The sequence below is a fragment of the Python bivittatus genome, unplaced genomic scaffold (genome assembly GCF_059951505.1).
Source record: "Python bivittatus isolate LINGU-HERP-01145 unplaced genomic scaffold, Pbiv_v1 ctg000020_np1212, whole genome shotgun sequence".
In the NCBI taxonomy this organism is placed as follows: Eukaryota; Metazoa; Chordata; class Lepidosauria; order Squamata; family Pythonidae; genus Python; species Python bivittatus.
Genome location: NW_028277030.1, coordinates 93,042,334 through 93,064,983, shown reverse-complemented (window position 1 = coordinate 93,064,983; position 22,650 = coordinate 93,042,334). Strand labels below are relative to the sequence as shown.

Here is a 22,650-nt window from a genome sequence, read left to right as displayed (position 1 = left end):
ACTGTGGAAGAAAACCCTGGAAGTCAACTCAAGACAGCTCGTGCAAGTGGCCATCAAGTGCAGCATATACCAAGGTGATGCACTATTCCTGCTGCTGTTTTGCATAGGCTTGAACCTCCTCAGCCATATAATCACAAGGACTGTGAATAGATACAAGTTCAGGAATGGAACTACCATCAGCCACCTCCTCTACATGGATGACATCAAGCTATATGCTAAGAGTGAATGAGACATTCACCTGACCACTTGACACGGATCTACAGCGAGGACACTGGGAAGTCATTCGGACTGGAGAAGTGTGGCTGGATGGTAGTAAAGAGAGGAAAGTTGCAAGCTGTAGCAGTCCTGATGCTGTGGAACCAATTTCTGACTCAGCCTAGACCTGCCCTATCTGGAAGTTAGACCACCCAGCCCTCGGAAAAGACACAGACTCAGTGTCAATGCCAGAAGGTTGGTGGCTCTCAGTTGCATGGGCTCAGTATGGAGTATGTAAACCCTCCCTTAGATGTGTCAGGTTGCTGGAAGTAACTCTTTTACTCTGGCTGATGTGTGTTAGTGAAGACCCTTGGCCTGTGGTTTGACATGACTTCCCCACCAGATTGGGGTTTTGGCTCATCTTGTTGTGACTTCTGCTGCCCAGTGTATGATTACCTAAGATATCTGAAAACAAACTTCAGTGTTTCCCATTGCTTGTTGCTGCTGTGCCCTTTATGTGCAATGGAGAAGTTTTATAGCTTCTCTTGGCTAAATAAATCACAGCTGGGTAATTATCTGAACCGGCAGACTACAGGAGAGCCAGGAAACAATTTACATTCCCAAACTTTGATATAGGGAAAACTGTATGCAAATTTCAAACTGTAGTCTACCTTGCTGTTATAAAAAATTAATGGGATTAGGAATAATCTGAGGAATTAAACTGAAAATATGAATTTTACAGATGTCAGGGTATTTTAAATAATTTTTATTATTATTAGAAAAATACAATATCAAACAAAAGTTCTTTAGTTCTTTACCTGAAAATAAAACAAAAACAGGATACAAAAAACAGGGCTTTCCATGATTAAATTTAGCATGCTTACCTCTGTATTATAATCTGAGATTTATTATTTAAATATCTTGCTTCCTGCTGATCAACCCTAATTATTTTGTGAATGTTCAAAATCTTTGATTAGTCATTTTTTGGTCTGTTATAAAATTTTAAGTTTCAGCTTTACCTTAGATGTAAACGTAACACTGTAAATGTTGAACTGCCCTTTTCTCCCAGAATGATTAAATTTAATGACATATTAATGGCATACATTGTCACAGAATTTTGTAAGGACATAGTTTCACATTTTAGTAATAAAGATTTCCTATCTTGATAGTTGTCATAACATATAATCAACTACTGCCTAAACTTTAGACTCTAAAGAATGCGGCTAGATGCAATTTCAAGCAGATACTTTCCCAAATCTGTGTGCAGAAATATTACATTTTACAAAGCACTTGTAAAGGAAAATTGGCAGATAGGCGGATGAAATGTTTCTACACTTTATTCATCTTTACAAAAGACCCCACTAGGTTGTCCTCTTCCACCCTACCAAGCATGTTTTTTTTCGGAAAGTTCAGCTCCATGTTAAGATGTCACAATGTCCATGAGATTATCATACAGCCCACAGGCTTTCAATATTGTACTAACATTGGTAAAAAAGAAAGACATCATACAATATTCCATCAGTAGGTTTCTTTCTTTCTGAAATACGGCATTTTGTTTTTCAAATTCTTATACACATTGTGCAATAATCCCAATAATTACACATCACTTCAGATGGTGTTTGAGCATTAAAAGCTGTACTTTCTACAAGTAATAAATCTATTACCAGCATTATCCTGTTCCAGAAGTGTGAACAGCTACCTAATTAGTTCAAATGTGCACCTCATAAAGTTATGGGTAGGCAATGAGTAGCCCTCCATACACTGTTCAACTTCAGCTCCTATTCTACCTCAGTAACGGTATGTCTGATAAGAGATCTTGTTCAACAAGATCTGAAAACCCATAGACGCTGGCCACCTTTGTTTTAAAGAAGTGAAAATGTGTGGAATTCACTAGGGACAAAAAGGGACTTTGATGATTTGACTGTAAAAAGGTGGCTGACAAGTGTTACTTTTAAACTGAGTTTCTATAACACATTAAGCCAAAATTTGATTCGCCTCTTTGTGGCTGTATGTGTCATGTGAACCAAGCCAATGTGGTTTGTAAAATGTGGCTTTATGGTTTAGCATGTTGTGTGAATACAGCTATGTTCTTCATAGAGGTTCAAGCTGTAGAGCTCACCTGGAGGGCCCAGATCTTCATTTATGCTGCCTCTTAGCTCCCACCTTGCTCAACCACAGGCTAAGCAGCAACGAAGGATAGGTCTGCACAAGTGAGGTCAAAAAGGGAGCGATTAACACCCCTAAATATCTGTTAATAAATTGTGGTGCTGTTAAATCTCATTATTTCCAAAACGGTCCCTTTGAGATCACAGTAGAATGCAGTCACATGCTCTACCTCTAATGAGATACATGCCAGCAGGTACCAGCAGTGCCCTTGAATTCTACCTAGGACAAATTTTGCACAAAAGAATTCATGGGCACAAGTTTGGCATCAGGACTCAAAACAAGGACAAAGTAATTACCAGAGCCTTTTAACTTCCTAGGGCACTCTATTGCAGATTTCAAAGGGGGAAAAAAGAGACTTGAACAGCACTATTGAGAGAGAGATTGCTGAACTCACATCACAACAAACATTTTTTTTTAACATATTAGAATTGTTAAGGTATTTGTAATCGGTCTCACACGTTACCTTCATCTGCATAAGCAACCTGCCTTCCTCTCCCTTCCCCCCATCCCAACTGAAATCCTCCATCAGTTAAGTCTTGCCTCTGATGAAGTGAATAACACGTGTTAGGCGGGAAAGAGGCTACCAGACGACTCCTGCTTTTATGCTACCCTCGACTGACAAGGCTCCCCTACAATAGGGAAACCGCTCTTTAGCAGCCCTATCCAGTCGCTCCTTTCCAGGTTCGGGCGAGACGAACAGCGAAGAGTCACTTTGTGCGGGGTGGGCGGCTATATAAATATGATAAATACATAAAAAAATAATAAAAAAATAAAACTACGCTTCCCAGGACGACCCGCGGCGAAGTTAGCCCAATAGCACCCTGGGCAGCGTAGTCCCTTCTTCTATATATGGGCACGAAGCGGCGGCCTTTTCAGACTATGCAAATGAGGAGGCGGGTCTCTTGATCCCGCGTACAAGAGGGCTATCGAAGAATGACCAATAGGCGGCGGGCAGCGCAGTTGTCGGATGCGGCAACGGTGTACTGTACCTTCTGTATGAGAAGGCGGGGAAGAAGGCGCCTTCGCCGGCCGAGCCGTTTCCTCCTTTCCTCCTCGCATGTGTCTTGCGAACGAGGAGGGAGCATTCGCCTGCGGGAGCCATGTCTGAAAGCGGCTCCGCGTCCGCCGCCATCCCTAATGGAGGGAGCGCCTCCCGGCATCCCGGCAACCAAGTCACTGTAGTCCTGGGAGCACAATGGGGCGACGAAGGGAAGGGAAAAGTGGTGGATCTGCTGGCGCAGGACGCGGACATCGTCTGCAGGTGCCAGGTGAGCGCCCCGACGGGCCGAGGGGTGTCACCTTGAGCCTTCGGGAGGCGAAGCCTTTGCCGGCGCAAGACAAAGGCGGCGGCGCGATCCGAAGGCACCTTTGGAGCCTTTCCCGCCTTGGTTGCGAGAGAGGCTGCCGCGCGCCGGGTCGATTAACTGCGCCCCTCCATCTCTGTGCCTCCCAGGCTTGCTCGCCCTCTGTTCCCCTCCTCGCCCCGCTTTTCTCCCAGCCGGGGCTTCCCGGGAACGCTTCGTGTGATTGCGCCTATGCCGGGGCGCCGCTACCCGGAGGTACGGTACCGAAGATGCCGTGCGAATTCCCGTCTTTCCCCCGACGACGCTGCTTTATGACGGGGACGACGACCGCAGCGACCTCTTCCTCCTCTCGCTTCTCCGTCGGCGAGCCCGTTACGGCCATTTCCTTTCTGGGGAGGGTGGGGGTGGCTTTGTCGCACGGCAGTCGGTTGTCCCTTGCTCCTGCAGTGCAGTAGGCGCGCGATTTGGGCGAGGCAGAAAAGCCTTGCAGGACCAAACGTAGGAATGAGCGAGGAGAGCTGTGGTGGCGAGTGAGGCCTTTGCTCTCCCGTCACCAGGAGTCTGTCCTCGCTCCCATCCTAAACTCGCCGGTGAGCAAAGAATGAATATTTGGGTTCCGTTCTCTTTGTACGCCGATAAAATAGAGAGCAGCAGGTTTTCCTCACGCCTGAACGAAGGCAATCGAATGATCCAATAAGTTTTTTCTGGTGCGAAAATATACAGAGATCCTCCCTTTTCTTATTTGTGACCTTTCGGTGTTGTTCCTATCAGTCAGGTACACTGAGGTGCTGTGGAAGTGATATAAGGGTGTACAGTTCTGTCCATCCTTAAAAGACTTGTCTGTGGTTGGATGATTTTGCAGGAATTGAGCTAGTCCATACATAGATCATCAAATGAAATTACAATTTGCAATAGAATTATTCCAGGACTTGGCTAATAACCATAAGAAATCTGTAATTTTATTTTATCAGGGCAGCCTCTTGTTGCATCAAAAACTGGGTTCTCCAATCTTCAGAAATGATAAATTAGGGAGATGAAGAGCCTGTGATGAATACATTAAAGTCCACATAAGTACTAGGAGTGTTCTGTGTCTAGACTGTCATCTGTTTAGTTTGAACAGTCTCAGACTGGGAAAAGGTTGCTCACCCATAAGCAATGCCATGAAATAGTAGTTCCATGCTCTGTGTGTGTGTGTGTGTGTGTGTGTGTGCCCTCAACAGGCAGTGTTGAGTCCTGGCAACTGCCTGGATTAGTCCCTGCAGTTTTCTTGGCAAGATTTTAGAAGTAGTTTGTGACTGCATCCTTCTTAGGGCTGAGAGAGAGTGACTGGCCCAAGATCACCCAGCTGGCTTTGTACCTAAGGTGGGATTAGAACTCACAGTCTCCTGGTTTCTAGCCTGATTCCTTAACCACTACACCAAACTTTGCTCTCTCTTAAGTTCCATGCTTAGAAGTTGAAAAATAAGATTGCCTACAATAGCTAGACTAATTCTAAAATCAGACATAGAAACTAAGTAGGCTTCATTGTCTGTCTGATTTGTACAACTGACAAAACCTTGACATCTTTTTTGTTCGTTTGTTCTTAAAGAGGAATCAAGCACACACTGGCTTGTTGTTTAGGAACACTATAGCCTTTTTTGCACAAGTCATCTACTTTATGGACATTTGGCAGTATTACTTTGCAAACATGTTTTTCTCCTGTAACTTTACAAAATCATAGCACTGAAAACTATGGACATTTTTGGTAATAGGAACAAATATCAGAAACCCAAAGATCAGCTTAAGTTAGGCTTTCCTTGTTTACAGCCATCAAGAACAAGCAAGTAACAATGTTGTTTAAAAAATAGGCTTAGATATTGTCTGATACAACGAATTTTCACCACTTCTCACTTCTCCTGAAAAACATTTCAGAAGGGCAGATAAGCTTCCGGATCTGCCAGGGCTATTGTGTTAATGCAGAAAAGGAAAGAAGATAATAATAATGAATCCAGCTCAGTGACAAGTTTCTGAAATGCCTGATGAATCACTTGTATTGATGTTGACTGGAATGTTGCTTTCAATACATTACATACAGAAGTATCCAGTACCTCTTCTTGTTTAATGTATGGAATTGTTTTCAGTTTTTGAAATCTGTGTATAAGAAACTTGTAGATGTCTGGTCTACCATATACTGTCTTGTCTCCTGATCATCTTGGCTTAAGAGATATAGCCAAAGGGGATTATCTGAGTGAATCAAGATGTAGTGAAAACATGTCTGCATGATGGACTGATGCTGTCAGCCTTGAAGGAAGCATTGATCCATTCACTCCTGAATAAGCCCTTTGGGACCAGAGTTTTTTGCCAATCTGGTAATAATCCCCCCCCCTTTTTAAAGTAAATGACTGTATTTGAGAATGTGGTACTGTATTTGTGCAGCTGTAGTTATTCTTGGAGAGCCCTGATATAGGTTCAGACTTGGTTTGGGGTAGAATCAGCCAAGCCAGGTAGAGGACTTCCTGCAGGATAGTCAGAGGAAGTGTTATTTTATTGATCTTGCATGGTCTGTTAATGACTTTTGATACCATCAGATATGCTGTTCTCCTGGATCATCTCTGCATAGACTATACTAAATTGAATCTACTACTTGTAGAGATATCTCACAGAATAGTATCTGGTAACTGTCTGCATTCTGGCAACAATCTATAGTGTGTTGCAAATCATTGCTTTGTCTCCAATATTATTTAACATCTATATGAAGCTGCTGAGATGGTCATCAAGGGTTCAGGGGCTAAGTGTAATCAGTATGCCAGTGCACTCAGTTCCCTTCCATAATACTCATACAGGATAGGCTGTATGTGTTCTGAATCTAAATGAGTGATGGGGTAGGATGTGGAGTAATAAACAGTTTGAATCCTGAGAAGATGGACAGCTCTTGGGTGGGTGAGTATAGGAATTCTAAGTGGGGTTGCACTTCCTCAGAAAGTGATAAGTAGTTTGGGCATGTGTCTGAAGTTATTGTCATTGGAGGCCTAGGTGGCCTGTGCAGCCAGAGATTGCCTGTTATCTCTGGTCAGCATAGTAATTGTTGGTATAGCAACTAGGACAGAGGGAGCCTAGCTAATGTTGTTTACACATCAGTACCCTTGCTTTTGGATTACTGAATTGTGCTGTATGTAGTTACCCTTGCATTTGATCCAATTGTAGCTGATTGGAATGCAGTAGTCAAGTCGCTGAATGGGATACCTGCCTATAGTCATGTTACGCCTCAGTTGAAGCAACTGCACTGACTGCCAATTAGCTTACTGAACCAAGTTCAAGGTTTTTTAAATAACATATAGATCACTAAATAACTTGGGACTGTTATAGACTTGCTTGATTATTCATTTGGGAGATCCCGCTCTTTGCGAAATGCCTACCCTAACATCTTTTAGATGCCTTTTAAAGGACTATCTCTTCATACTGGTGTTGTCAGCCTTGCAGGACAAACCAGATAGGAAACACAACCAGATGAACTAATTCTATTTTATTATAAAGCTACATAGACAGAATCTTGCAAGTCAGAACTTAAATTTCTTTCCTCCCCCCCTTTACTGCCCAAGAAACTAGGGAGGGTCTCTTCTGAACCTCTTGCCCCACCCACTATCCAGCTGCGGGCTATGCTGTCTCTTATCTGACTGTTCCCTTGGCAGCGTCTCTTTGCCCTGTCTCTTAAGGTCAATCCACATATCATTACGGTCTTCCCATTGTGAATATTTTTCCACATCTCTCTCTCTCCCTCTGTTTTATTACTTACAATGTTTTTATTGTAAAAAGTGTAGTTGTATGGAAAGGGTTATATAAATATATTTAATATATAATTTATAAATTTTATAAATTTATAAAATATAATTTATTCCTACTATTCTATCTTTTATCCATTAGGACATTGCTGGGTTGATCAATGAAATCCTCTTGTCGAAATATTCACTCTTTTTCAATACTTTGTTCAATAAGTGTCATTAAGTCTCCTTGGTACCATTTGATACTTCTTTTGGAATTACTTAAGCAATTGCTAACTGGAATAATTTTGGCCAATTGGCCAAGGCCAATCTTTTCCTATTGAGATAATGTGAACAGTTCCTATTCAAGAATGCAGTTTTCATATGGAAGTGAGTTGTTTTTGTTTTCTCTTAGAATGTTTTTTCAACTTTCCAGTCCAGCTACAGCTGTGAGATTCCCAGCCATTCTGCCATCCAAATACTAACCAGGATTAAGCCTGCTTAGCCTCTGATATCAGCCAGGGTCAAGTAGGTGCTGCCATCTGCTGAGACTCTTATATTTAAGGAGTTTCAAAACCAGTTTGCACTATAGCATGAAAGTTGGCTGTTCAAAACAGGTTTTAAAATAATGATGTCTGAATATCTGTAGCCTGATTTGAACATGGAACTCAAAGAACTTGGAAATTAGAGAAGGATTATGTTTCTTTTCCAAAAATAAATGAAGTGTGATTCAAAGCAACATTTTATAAGGTTATCTTCCTCTTTCAGTTCTAGGTAATTTGTGATAGGATGCCTATTGAATGATATAAATACGCTTTGTTAAAAAGTTAGGAAACAAAATTGAGAAGCCTATCCCCTTACTCAAATTCTTTGCAACAGAATTAAGCAGAAACAGTATGCCACGCATATGATCCTGTGGAGTTTTTGGGGGGGATTTGCTTATTTTTTTAAGAACAGCTCTCCCCAATCTACTAGCTTATTAAAGATGGTGTTACAAGCCATGCTGTTCAAGGACTCTTTGAATCTTTGTTACAAATTTACCATAGTCGTCTTGGGCAATCAGTTCTGCTCTGTTGGATAAGATATCAATACTGTACTGCACTTTTTTTTCCTTTCATAATACTTGTTTTGTAATTCTGAACACACTGTATAAGAAACTGCTATCAGAGGTAAATAACGACGTTTTATCCTTTGTTTGCCTCTAGTTATTCAAATAATTTTATGCCGCTCTGTGTTGATAATTCCTCTTCTAAATCTGCCACTAATTTCATCTGCAACTTTATGTTTGCCCTGACAAGCTTTTTAATTATTTCTCACATCATAAGAATTATATACTGCTAGTTTAGGCTGTAATCCTGACTTAGAAATGAACCCTACTGAATACAGAGAGAAGATGTACTTCTAAGTAAACACACATGGAACTTGCACTTTACTTTATGGCATGCCAACAGTGAACACAGTGAACGTATTTTCTGCTGTAAAGTGTTAATTTGTTAGATTACTATATCATTTCCTTTGAAGCATGTTTATTTAACTTTTGTGCATGGTGATGAATCTGGCTGGATATTTTAGAATTATCAACTAGTGGTCAGGTATTGCATCCATGTCTATAACAATCTGAGTCAATGAATATGATTTTTTAAATGGTTCTTCTGCCACTGCAGTTATAAAACAAAGTTTTACCACAAGCTTTTGTTCTTATTAAAATGGAATATTGAAATAAGTGTGCTAAGAGGCATCTAGATTGTCAAAGCTTATCTTTATTTAATGGCAGTCCTAAGAACTGAATAAGGTTATGAATGTTTTTTTAGTTCTAGATTCAGGAGACTTACTATCTGATATATTTGTAATTCGAATATCTGTTATGGCTTACAGATGTGTATACAGTAATTGCAATGAGAGAGTGGCCTGTTTTAGCAGTTGTGCTTTTTGAGATTTGATAGATTTTGCTGATGATCATTCTGATTTCTCCCAATTATATTAGACTAATTACATAAGAGTATGTGAACTTGATAGGGGAGAGACTTTGGGGAAGTTGTCTGAACATCTTCCTGATCTAGGTGAATCAAGCTGTTACTGCAGTGACATCAGCATTTGTTCTCCTTTTTTGCTAATCCACAATAGTTCTCCTTTTTTGCTAATCCACAATAGAACTATTGGGGATTCTGTGCATGATACTGTCAGGATCAGTTTCTGTTGGATACTGATATTTGATATACATTTTGTGAAATGCTATTGAGTTAACATTACTTTACATTTTATATAATGTTAGCAGAGGGACATCACTTTACATCACTTTAGTGGAGGGACAGTAATAAAAGGATTCTGGTTTGATCAGACATGGTTTTAAGCATGATTTAACTAACAATTAAAGTCTAACTAAGTTTATTAATTAATAAATGGAGTGTGGACTCCATTCTTCTTTTTATGCTGTTAAAGTGAGAGTGATATTAAAAGTTGAAATCTCCTTTCAGAAGTAGAATATGAAATGTCAGTATAATTTCAGCTATCTTGCATTCCTCGGAGAGATGGCTAGATTAGACTATTACTAAAATGTAGTTTAAGGTCATGTATTTTTTTGCTTTCTTTGTATCAGTGGCTCCACTGAGACTTCAGGCAAGTTGTTTATTATTTATTTACAACTCTTAATAGTTATTTCCTTTGCTCTTAATTCCTTTACTCTCAAGGAATTAGCTAGTATGGTTATTAGTAAAATGGAGATATTTTCATATGTATGTTAATTTTTTTGGATTGAGTTCTAATCATTGGAGATAAATCAATGATTTTAAAAAATAAAAACCGTAGTTTTTATTTAAATCTGTTATATTTATTCAACATTTTAAAACTTAAAAAATATTTCACAAAAATGAATATAGCTCAAAGCATGGAGGTCTCCAGGATTTTACTGATTTTTGTCAAAATGATCAAAACAGTAGCATGTTGTTGTGCCATGAGCTCCATCCCTTTTGGATGTGTGTGCAGCTTCACATTGTACATGCAAAAGGGATGGGGCTTGTGTCACAACAGTGCAATGCTGCTTTTATCATTCTATCCTGTGGATATTGCTGGCTCAGGGATTTAATCAGAAATATCTAACTATATTTTATTTTACTTGCTATTATCGAGATAAGAAATGAATTAACAAACCTCTTAACTTACCTTTTTCTAAAAAACAAAGAAAGAGAAGATCACTGAATACCAAATTTGAGGTGATAGAGTAGTTCTGGGCAAGGAAGAAGTAATAAACTTCAGGGAAAGTCTTTGTTAAATCAAAATTGATTCCTAATGACTTTATAGTCATGTCTGTATAATTATGGGAGGGAAACAGCATGGAAATTGTTTGCCATTGCCACCTTTCATGATTTTTGTTTCTACTTCCCATCCTAACCTACAAACGCATTACTTTCTGTTGAACCTCTATCCAAAAATTAACCAAGTTTGATCCTGCATAGTTTTCTTAATCAGCCAAGGTTGGCTATGTACAGATAGTTGGGTAAGTTTGGATATAAATGCAAGGGCCAGGATAGAGGAGTAGAATATGAAATAAAAAGTAAGCAGGACATATTCCTGAGGATTTGAGAAATAGGTTTTTGGACCTCCAGTGTATTTTCTGTTATTTAAAATCTAAGCATACTCTTTTTGATCTTATATTAATGATGTTACTGGAGCTTGGTATCAGACAAGTACACAAGATTCACATGATGCAGCAAAGAAATTCATAGTGTAGCATGTCTATACATACAGAACCTTTAAGCTAGTAAATATTTTGTCATTTTTAAGGACTGTTGTTTTTAGTTCATTGCTTTTGGACGTTACTATTGGAATTCTCATATTTAACAATGAAACGAAAAGTGGTGACATGTTTTGGTATCTGAAAAAAATAGCCAGCTCCCAATTTAACGGGGAAGGAGATGGACCATAAATGTTGCCTCAGCCACCTCAGTTTCAAACTTTGTTGTGTTGAACAGCAAATTTTGAAAAGCAATGTAATTGTCACTTAGTTGAACATAAATAGAAAGTTGATACTGTAAAGCAGAGCCTAATATCATAAAACAATAAAGCTCTGCTTAGGTGACACAAACCTGTGGAGAACTCAACCACATAAATAGTAATAAATAGCTTCTTTGCTCTATAAATCATGCTGTGATGTTGATTATCTACAAGTACAATGTGACTGTAGCAAGGAAAGCTTCACATGCAGTGCTGTACATATGAAGACGTTCACCAGAGTTCAAATTCTTATAGTACAGCTTAGAGAGAGAAGCGTGCTTGTCACTGTTTACATTATGAATTCTACACTGGCTTATGTTACCTGAACAGGGCTTTGTGCCCGGGCTAAAATAAACAAAAAGAAGATCAATTTTCACATGCTTCCAGAGTGGTAGCTACATTAGGCTTTTACAAGAAACTCAGCAAAAACTCTTAAAGGTTCCCCATCTGAACACAACACTGTAGCCATCTGAATTTGAGGGAGCATGAACATGGGTTGTGGGGACAGGATTTTAGACTCAAAATATTCAAGGGCTCTGTTTATAAATATGTTCTGTTTCTGCATGCAGTTATATATTGATTTTAAAAAGGGCAATATGTTTCTTCAATTGTTAAGAATTTATAAGTGTAGCATTACCCAATATTCATGCTAGAACAATCTCTCAAGGGTTGTAATCTTGATTTTATGTTGCTATGCTGGCTGAGGAGGGGAGATAATGGGTAAACAGTGCCAGAACAGGGTGCTGAATCTCTGTGAGAGGAGATATAATAATAAAATAGCTTGCTTGATCCTATGAGATACATGTAGCTAGAATTCCTTTTAGGAATTCTCACAAGGTTTGCAGAATTAAAATTTAAAAGTGTTCTATCCCCTCAGTATAAGACAAATAAAATCCTAGACTAAAAAGGTAAATTTTTGCTCAAATATGTCAAAACTTTAGCTGTATTGATTCTGTTTGTTGAGACTGTAAATGGTCAAATAGAAAATTTCTCAATTAGCATGGAATTAAAAGCACATCTAGAATATGGAGCATTTTTTTGCTTTTTCTGATCTATGAGAGAATCTGAGACAATCAGAATTTAGAGGTATGTGCCTGGCAAATCAGTTTCTCATCTCAGCCTAATTTCTATTTTCTCACCTTTGCGTTTCCCACACCCCAAGAGATTTCACAAAGCACGTAGCCATAGTGGAGGACCACCTCCACCTTTGGATAATAGTGGACAACTGTTTTCTGGGGGCAAACTCACATTACACATTATAACAGTAAATTTTAGTTTTATTGGATATTACAACAGGTCCAATGGGAAGAGGAATACTTCTGTTGGCTATATCACACAAGGAGCTGAGATTACACTTTAATCTTGGTGCAAGTAAAGCTTAGAAAGTTTCTTTAAAACATTTTAAAGGAAAAGCATAAAACTGCAGCACTCCACTTTTGAGTTCCATGTTGGAATTAAATGCTTTATTTTGGATGAATGGAAGAGAAAAATGTGATACAAATAAATTAATGAGATTCTCAAATAAGCTGTAGACAGATGCACAAGAGGCTTTCTGAATCTCTTGGCATATTAAAGCATGTGAGAGTGTGGTCTACTTCTATAAATATCCCAGTAAACAGTACTGTATTGACAAGTTGGCTTTGAATATTTTATTCAGCATTCAAGTAGCACAACTATCAAATGGTAGCACAGTTATAAGGCTTCTTTTCTTGGAGACTTTCAGTGTCCATGCTGAAGTTGCCGGTTAAGAGCAATTCAAGAATATCTGCCTTCCATCATGGCCATGACAACTGTTTTAGCTAGTATCTGGCACATGCATGCAGCAGGGCTCATAGAATCACAAGGGTTGGAAGGGAACTTGAAGGTTTTCACCCCTCTGCCTGGGTCAGGAATCTAAGACTCCAGGAGGCAGGCTGTTCCACTGTTTAGTAGTTCTCATGGTTATGAAATTCTTATTTTGATTTTGGATCTCCTTCTGTAATACTTTTACCCATTGGTTCTTATCCTGTCCTTGGATGCTATCTAGAATAAATCCACACTCTTTTCATTGTGACATCCCTTCAAGGATTGAAAGACTGCTATCATGTCTCTCCTCTTTAGGCTAAACATACCCCTTGCTATCTTTGTCAGATGATAGATAACTTACACCAAAAAACTTGGGGGGGGGGCACAGTTTTGCTGTTTTTTTATGTATTTCTTGGTGGGCTTTTATACCATTAACTGTAGTATCCTTTTGGAAAGCTTGTTGAAATTGGGTCGGGGGGCAGTGTTTTACAGTGGTTTGGATCATATCCAGGAAGCAGTGGGGACTGTTTTTTGGCCTCTGCTATCTCAGCACATAGGAACTCTGTGAAGATGCAACTATCTCACTAGGCTTTTAACTGTTAGATGATTGTTTTATCACTAATTTTAATTTGTTTTGATAACTTATTATATTCTGTTTTTCTTTTTAAATTTTGTTAGTTGCCTTGAGTGCTCACTAAAACATTAAGGCAAACTATAAATCAAGTTAGGTAACTATAAAAATAACTATTGTACTCTTCAATACTTTTCTCTTTTTCTGGATGTTGTTGTTGTTGTTATTATTATTTTAATTTATTATAGCTGCCCACTCCAGAAGACTCTTCATTTCATCAGTTAAAGCGTCCATATCATTACAGAGCGTGTATGTGTGTGTGTGTGTGTGCGTGTATTAATCTGAGCAGAAATATTATATGTAATGGCGTACTTGCACAAGTGGTTTACCACATGATTACTGCTATAATATTTACATGTTTGTGAAAAGTGGCTGTATTTTAATGTTGCATTAATTAATTTATTTTATTTAGGCACTGCCCAACTCCAGACAATATAAAAATAACTCCAGACTGACTCTTGGCAGCTCCCAGTGTAAAACAATATAAAAATAACTATCTACATAAAACAGTAAACAGATGTGAATGTCAATTGTTAATGAGCAGCATGATAATTCATAGTATTAAATTGCACCTGGTTGACATCTGCTGTAGGAATACCTAAACAAAATTGCATAAATATGTCCCATTTTGCTAAGCATTATATGCAACTCTGGCTTGTTTCTTTGCCATACTGTAGACAAAGCCATTCAATTTTCTCTAGATGGTTCTGATTTCTGGAGGAGCCAAGCAGAAATTCTTTATCAAAATACATATATTTGAAAACTATTAAATTAATGGAAGTGTCAGTGTTTTAAAGGATAATGAAATCTTTCTTTCATTAAAACAACCCACTGTGGTCCTGAATTTTATAAAGACTTATTGTCAATATATAGTTTTTACTTATTTATTAATACACATATAAGTGAAAAGACACTTTGGAAGAAGCAGTCAAGTGGATATCAGTGCATCCAAGAATATTCGCAGGGGATGTCTTGTTTATGCTATTAAGAAGTCCTCTAGCTATAAAAAGAAGCTTGTTGAAAGAGTCAAGGTAACTTTAGTGAGAATATAGTTTTTCATATATATTTTTAAATAAAACTAAATTCAATAAATTTTGTTTAACAGGGAGGCAATAATGCTGGACATACGGTTGTTGTGGATTCTGTGGAATATGATTTTCATCTCTTACCCAGTGGTATCATCAATCCAAAAGTCACCGCATTTATTGGTAAGTAATTTTTACTACTGTACAAACATGCCATTCTGTATTCCAGGGCTTCTTGATCCTAGGTCTGAATAATGTTCAAGATCCTGAATGTTTCTCAATGTTTGTGCAAAATTGGAAATGTATTGTGCAATAACTACAGTTACTATCTACGTGAGAATATATTTCACTTGCTTTAATATCTATGCAGATCGAGAAGGAAGTGCACATTTCTAAACATAACCAGTTAGTGGTATCTGTGGAAATGATTTGTTTGTTTTTGTTTCCTCTTAGGGCCATACTATTTGTAGTTCTACTTTTGATATGTAGCTTTATTTATAACTAGCTGCAAAAAGCTAATACATCATTGAAACAATGCTGGGAAACCTCTCAGGTTAAAATGGGGAGGGAAGAACAATAAGTATGCATATTGTATTTGGGTGTTGCTGTTGTTTTTCACTCCTGAGTGATACTAATGTTAGCTTTGGGGGATTGCTTTGATAGATGAAACAGTTTGTTTTACTATTATGCAGTAAATTGCAGAATATATGCTTTTTCCAAATAAGCTGATATAAGGATGCTAAGCAAAATAAATTGCAAATCCCTTGCTGTGTGCCACAGGATGATCCTGTTTGTCTGACCTCAGAATTCAGGGTAAATAAGTTACCATTGTCTTTCCTAGCAAATGTAATGGCAATGCATAGTGGGAAACAGGATTGTATTCTGTTCTTCTTCTGAGTCATTGCTATTTCCATTCACGAATATAATTTTTATATCTGCTTTATACATGAAACTGCACAAGTGACATCCTATATGAAATCTAGGAATTGACTAAGCAGGTTCCCTGTGTCTGTTGGAACTTTTATAAGTAAAAATTATGATACCAATAGAGGTGAATATGTGTAGCTCAGTGTTGAACTGTGGAGTCCTTGGGGTCCTCTGAGCTTGGTTCTTTTCTTGCAAATGTTTCATTACCTGGCTAGGTAACATCTTCAGTGCTAAAATGTTTGCCCTCTATTTATGTGCTGTGGCCTGCCTTGTCAGTGCTGGTAAGGGTGGGGGGTTTGTTTTGCTCCTCTGGTAGTTCCTTGATTAGCATGTTTGCTGCTTGATTGTGTGCCTGGTGGTAACCTTTGCTTATCTGGGTGATGACTGCTGGTGATTGATTGCTGGTGAGGCAATCTTCTGGTCTTTTGTCTCTTTTGAATAGTATGAAGATGCTGTTTATCTCTATGTGTCTGTTAATTACTGCCTTGTCTGAATACCAGGCTTCCAAGAATTCTCTTGCATATTTGGATTTAGCTTGGTCTAAAATACTGACAGTATCCCAGTTAAAACTATGGTTGAGTCTGTCCATGTGTTGTGAGATTAAGGAATTTTCATTATGTCTTCTGACTGCTAGTTGGTGCTCGTGGATGCGCTCTGTTAGTCTTCTGCCTGTCTGTCCTACGTAGTGTCTGTTACAGTCCTTGCGCTGTATGTTGTAGATGACTCCTGGTTTTTCTTCTTGGGCTACTGGGTCTTTTGGTTTACTTAGGGTATTTTGGAGTGATTTTGTTGGTTTATGTGCTACAGAGATGCCATATGGTTGTAATAGTCTGTTGGTGGTTTCTGAGACGTTTCTGATGTATGGCAGCGTGATCCTTTTCATAGCTTGTGTAGGTTGTGTTGTAGTAGGTTGAGTGGTCAGGGACTTCTTGATAAAATTCCATGGATATCCATTTTGTTGGAAGATGTTGTATAGGTGGTATTTTTCTTTTTTCTGCTGTTCTAGGTTGCTGCAATGCTCGCTTGAATAATGTCCTTACACAGCTCCTCTTGTGGGAGGTTGGGTTGTTACTTTGGTAATGAAGTACTTGATTGGCGTGGGTTGTCTTCCGATGAACTTGGGTTTCTAATTTCCTGTTCTTTCCTTTGCTGATAAGGATATCCAGGAAGGGTAGCATGTTGTTGTTTTCTTCCTCTCTGGTGAATGTTATTTCTTTGAAGATGCTGTTAATGGTTTCATGTGTCTTCTCTAGTTGTTTCTTTTTTATAATAAGAAATGCGTCATCTACATACTGGATCCATACTTTAGGTTGTATGTGGGGAAGTGCTATAGCTTCTAGGTGTTGCATTACAATCTCTGCTATGAGTCCTGACAGTGGTGATCCCATGGGTGTGCCTCTGATTTGTTGGTATATTTGTCCATCAGACTGAAAATAGGTGGTGAGGCAGAGGTTGATGAGGTCCATGATTCTGGGTATTTCAGTCTGGGTGTATTTGATTAGGTCGGGTGTGTTGGGTAGTACTGCTGATATGGATTCTTTGCTAGTTCTGGGTTTATGGACATAAAGAGTGCTGTGACATCAAATGAGACCATAATTTCATCTTCATCTATGTGTACGTCTTTGATTTTCTGGAGGCACTGTAGTGAGGAGTTGATAGAATAGTCACTGTTCTCTGTGAGATGTCCAAGCTTTTTTGTCAGTTCTTTCTCTATGTTGTATTTTGGAGTCCCTGGTAAAGATACAATTGGTCGGAGCGGTATGTCAGGCTTGTGTATTTTTGGTCGTCCATAGAAGCGTGGGAAGATGGGTCCACTGCTTTTATCCGCCACTGTTCTTCCTTTGTGATCTGGCCTTTCTTAGTTAGGTCGTTGAGGGTTCTCTTGATTAGGTTGTCTAGTTTCTGTATTGGGTTGGTGTTAACCGGGATGTAAGTTTCTTTGCCCTCTGATAGCTCTAATAGCTAATTATCTAATAATGTGTTAACAGACACATTGTGATGGAATGGTTTGTTGAAGGCCGCGCTCGGGGAGATAAGCATTTCCTTAGCCCGCAGAATGAGTGTGGGAAGGTGAAGAGGATGAGACTGGCACCACCCTAAGGAATTCGCAGTGTTTGCTTGCTGGCTTGGGAAGTTTAGATTCAGTCTGGTGAGACTGATGTCAGGTTCAGCCTAAAGAACTCCACGAGACAGTACAGATATAGTTCTATAGCATTTATTAGCTTCCACCTACAAGACAGAATCTCGCCAGAGCGCAGCCTTCACCAAACCATTCCATCACACACACAGAGATAAACAGCATCTACATACTATTCAAAAGAGACAAAAGACCAGAAGATCGCCTCACCAGCAATCAATCACCAGCAATCAATCACCAGCAATCAATCACCAGCAATCATCACCAGCAATCATCACCCAGATAAGCAAAGGTTACCACCAGGCACACAATCAAGCAGCAAACATATGCTAATCAAGGAACTACCAGAGGAGCAAAACAAACCCCTCCACCCTTACCAGCACTGGCAAGGCAGGCCACAGCACATAAATAGAGAGCAAACCCCATCCCATTTTAGCACTGAAGATGTTACCTAGCCAGGTAATGAAATGTTTGCAAGAAAAGAACCAAGCTCAGAGGACCCCAAGGACTCCACAAAAATTATGATACCTGCTCACATTACTCATGCCCTAGTCACCTCCAGATTGGATTAATGTAATGCGCTCTACGTGGGGCCGCCCTTGAAGAGTATACGGAAGCTTCAGGTGGCACAGAATGCAGCGGCGTGGGAAGTTATGTGTGCTTCCAGAACAGCACATCTCACACCTCTGCTCCATGAGCTGCATTGGCTGCCACTTTGCTTCCAGATCCAATTCAGGATGCTGGTTTTAACCTTTAAAGCCCTTCCTGAGTTATCTGAGGGACCACCTCTCCCTAATTACATCTGCCCATCCCATTAGATCTGGCAGAGGAGGCATGCTTCGGGTCCCATCTGCCAGGGACTTACATTTGGTGGGTCCCAGGAAGCGGGCCTTCTCTGCAGTGGTGCCCACCTTGTGGAACATTCTCCCCCCTCCCCTGAAGTGAGGTTGGCTCCATCCCTGATAACATTGTGTAAGTTCCTCAAGACCTGGCTTTGCCATCAGGCCTTGGGGTCTCAGGGGACTGAGGATATTCTAAAATGGTTCTGTTATTAATTTACTCTCTCCTGTACTTGATGGTTTGCATTTTTAAGAATGACTGTTTTGTATTTTTTATGTTTTTTAGTAATGATTGTTTCTATATATTTATTGTTTTATTTTATTGTTGTACGCTGCCCAGAGTCACTTCATGTGAAATGGGCAGCTATATAAATTTGATAAATTAAATAAATAAATAAATAAATAAATACCCACTCATGCAAGTCTGGCAGTAGGATAGGCAGTGGCCAACTGCATTCCTCATATAGCAGACATATTCAGCAGCACTACATTAATGAGCAGCCCACCACAACCTATCCCCTTTAGCTGTCTTGGACTACAGCTCACCTTATCCTCAACCATCATGATAGAAGTTGCAGTTTGATGAGTCTGGAGGATACTGTTTTCAGGAACATCTGCAAACATTATAGATGCTCTTTTTCACAATGGACATTTTTAAGAGATAACAGCAGTTATACCATAGAGAATAAGAAAATACACCTTGCTTAAAGTTCCCATAATGAGTTCCAATGCACTCATGAACACCTCTCCTAAGTAATGAGAAGCTGGCATAGTATAAAGCAAAGAGCCAGACTCTATTAGTTTTATTTTCAGAAAATGTATTTTGGCCTTACATAGGTACCCTAGACATTCTTAGAAGATTAAAATGCCAGGTGGCAGTAGCTGAATGCTTTGTTTGGAAGGCATCTCCTTGTCCAGTATGAAGACAAAGTTAAGCTGCAGCTCACAGTCTTGAGGAGGCTAAGAATAGGTGGGGAATTTTCACCATTTTGTCTTCTAGGCAGTGGCTGCTGATGATGTAGGAACCATATTGTAAGTGATATGTCCCTATGTGGCAGCCATTTTGTGAGAGTTATTACAACCTCCTCTAAATCTCAGATGGGTCCTTCATTCCAGAAGCAATGGGGGAACAGGTATATTGATAGGCAAATACCATGCAGTAGTGGGATACTATGTAACAGTATTACTGTGTTTACCTGAAAGTAATATTAGATCATTTCCCCCCAATATCTGGGAAAGCTATCTCTAAGAAAATGGTAGGCTCTTTTCTGTCTGTCTGTCTGTTGTTGTTGTTGTTGTTTTGAAGAACAGTCTTAAATTCAGATTTGTTTTTCTTTTAGATAAATGTGGTACTTTTAAATGTTGATCGCAACAATCTGAAAATTTTTAATTTGAAATGTGTGGCTGGTTTAGGCTAACTGAGAGTACTTACTCTTAGGTAAATTGGGCCTCCAGATTTGTGTTAATCTCTCTACTGCATGAATGACCCTCCCTTCCATATCCTATATTGTTCCAGAGAGTGCTTCAACCCTCAGGAGCTCCAGTGGAGGAGCAATTGGGAGTAGTGATGAGAAGGTAAAAAGAGGGTGCTTTGCTTTGCATGAGAAGAAGTACTTTCTGGCAATCCAAAATCATCAATACATAGAATTTTTATATTGTAAGTGAAAGGATAAAAAATATGAAGTGTATAACAGTATTTGCATTATTTTACCATACTCCAAAATGTGGCCTTTGGAAGAGACTTAACATACCTCACATTCACTGAACTTTCTTTTTTATGGCTTTCTCCAGGAAATGGTGTGGTAATTCACCTGCCAGGATTGTTTGAAGAAGCAGAGAAAAATGTTAAAAAAGGAAAAGGTGAGAATAGCTTGGTAAGCTATTACAGGTAGTCCTCAACTTATGACCATTTGTTTAACAACTGTTCGAAGTTATGATGGGACTGAAAAGTGACGTATGACCGGTTCTTGCACTTACGACCATTGCAGTGTCCCTGTGGTCGCATGATCAAAATTTGGGTGCTTTGCAACCGGCATGTATTTATGATGGTTGTGGCATCCCGGGGTCATGTGATTGCCATTTGTGACCTTCCCAGGGTCCTTCTAAGAAGCAAAGTCAATGGGGAAAGCCGAATTTGTTTAACAACCGCGTGATTCATTTAATGATATGATTTACTTAACTACTGTGGCAAAAAAGGTCATAAAATCTAGCATGACTCACTTAATGACAGCATTGCATAGCAATGGAAATTCTGGTCCTGATTGTGTTGTAAGTTGAGGACTATCTGTGTTTGAAAGAAGTTCTCATGGTCTTCTCATAATGGTGGAGCAGAACTGAGTGTTTATTAATATGTTGTTCCCATTCAGTTGCCTTATATCCAATTAGCAATTTGATAAACAATTCCCATTGGCTTTTTTTCTTAGAAAATACTTGTTTCATGCAGCTAATATCTGTAGCAGTACAGTGCTGTAAAATGGAAATTATGTAAGTATGATGCCAAATTAGACAATATCTAATAGCATGTCATAAAAATAAAAAGCCTTTATAGAAACACATAAGTGGAGGAATGGACACCTACCTATTTCAGTTAAATCCAGTACCTATCTGAACCAAACTACCGAAGCATCCCACTGTCCTGTCCTCTAACTCTGTTTTATCAGCTAGGAAGATCCTTCAGAGCAGCTTTGAAGGACACAGGATTTGCAGGAGAAGGAGGGGAAGTCTCATTGCACAAACACGAGTTTTTGGTGAAAGTTCAAGGTTTAGAAGTCTCATGGTTTGTGGTTCAAACTTCTTAGCTTTATCTGCCCCAGATAGAGTCATTCTGCAGTGTTTTGTCAAATGCCACTTTTTAAAATGGATTTAAAAATTAGATCTCCAAGTACAACTCAACTGCAGTATCATCATATAGTTTTCTTGGTAGCAACATGGGAGTGGTTTGCTGCTGTCTTCCTCTGGGACTTTTCCTTTTCTTTTTTCCTTTCTCCTCTAACTTACAGCCCTGGAATTCCCTAATGGTCTCCAATCCAAGCACTCACCAGGACTGACTCTTCATAGCTTTTTGAGATCAGCCCAGATTGGTTAGGTGAAATCCTATGCATACTTACTTGGGAATAATAATAGCCATTTGAGTTAGCAGAACATACTCTTGCATAGATATGCATAGGATTGCACTATTAAACATTGAAAAGTAAAATTAATGAATATTACCTAATATTTCTTCAAAAGGTTTAGAAGGCTGGGAAGAAAGGCTAATTATATCGGACAGAGCCCATATTGGTAAGTAAATATACTAATTGCATGCATAACAGTATCCGTATTGATTTTGATTCTTTGTGAAGTCATGATTCCTTGATGAATTCTTTACAATAATATAAGCTAGGCTCCTGAGGCTGCACAGAAAGTTTCCATGTATATACTGGGGCCTTTTTGAGATTTCCTCTCCATATAGCGTAACTTAGCAACTAGCTTTGGGGGTACTTGGATCTAACATTTAGCAAAATACAAGGAGCTAGTTGTCAATTCTTAAAGTACTTATTGCAATTCCAAATGCCATTTTTTTATGTCTGTAGCATCTTAGGACTACATTCAGGGGCAAGTATAATTAGTATTGTGTGCCTCAAACCCTTTTTTTCCTGATTATACTTAGTCTCATTGAGTCTCACTGAGATTCTGATTCTAAAACCAGCTGAGGGTTCTAGAATCAGATGCTGACTTTTGTTAAATTTCAAGGTAAATTTTTCAACAGGGAGGTTATTCTTCTCTCCATTAGCGTGGCAACTAAATTGTTCAGCCAGGGAATACTCCCTATTCCAGACTTAAGAAGCCACTTATTTCTGCCTTCTCACTGTTAGCATCAGATTCAGATAGCGAGTGTTACACTGCTTAACGAAAACTTGAGTTAAGCAGATATC

The 22,650-nt window shown here is 39.1% G+C and overlaps 1 protein-coding gene across 2 annotated transcripts in view; it reads left to right on the top strand.

Annotated features, from left to right (window-relative positions):
* Positions 1-3,046: 3,046 nt before the first annotated feature.
* Positions 3,047-22,650, top strand: part of ADSS2 (adenylosuccinate synthase 2) — a 34,243-nt gene continuing 14,639 nt past the window's right edge. For both annotated transcript variants that reach the window (XM_088144166.1, XM_088144163.1), the window contains exons 1-4: positions 3,047-3,629; positions 14,914-15,016; positions 20,528-20,596; positions 21,965-22,015. In XM_088144166.1, coding sequence (XP_088000292.1) covers positions 3,462-3,629; positions 14,914-15,016; positions 20,528-20,596; positions 21,965-22,015 — 391 coding nt within the window. In that variant the 5' untranslated portion in view covers positions 3,047-3,461. The remainder of the gene's footprint in view (positions 3,630-14,913; positions 15,017-20,527; positions 20,597-21,964; positions 22,016-22,650) is intronic.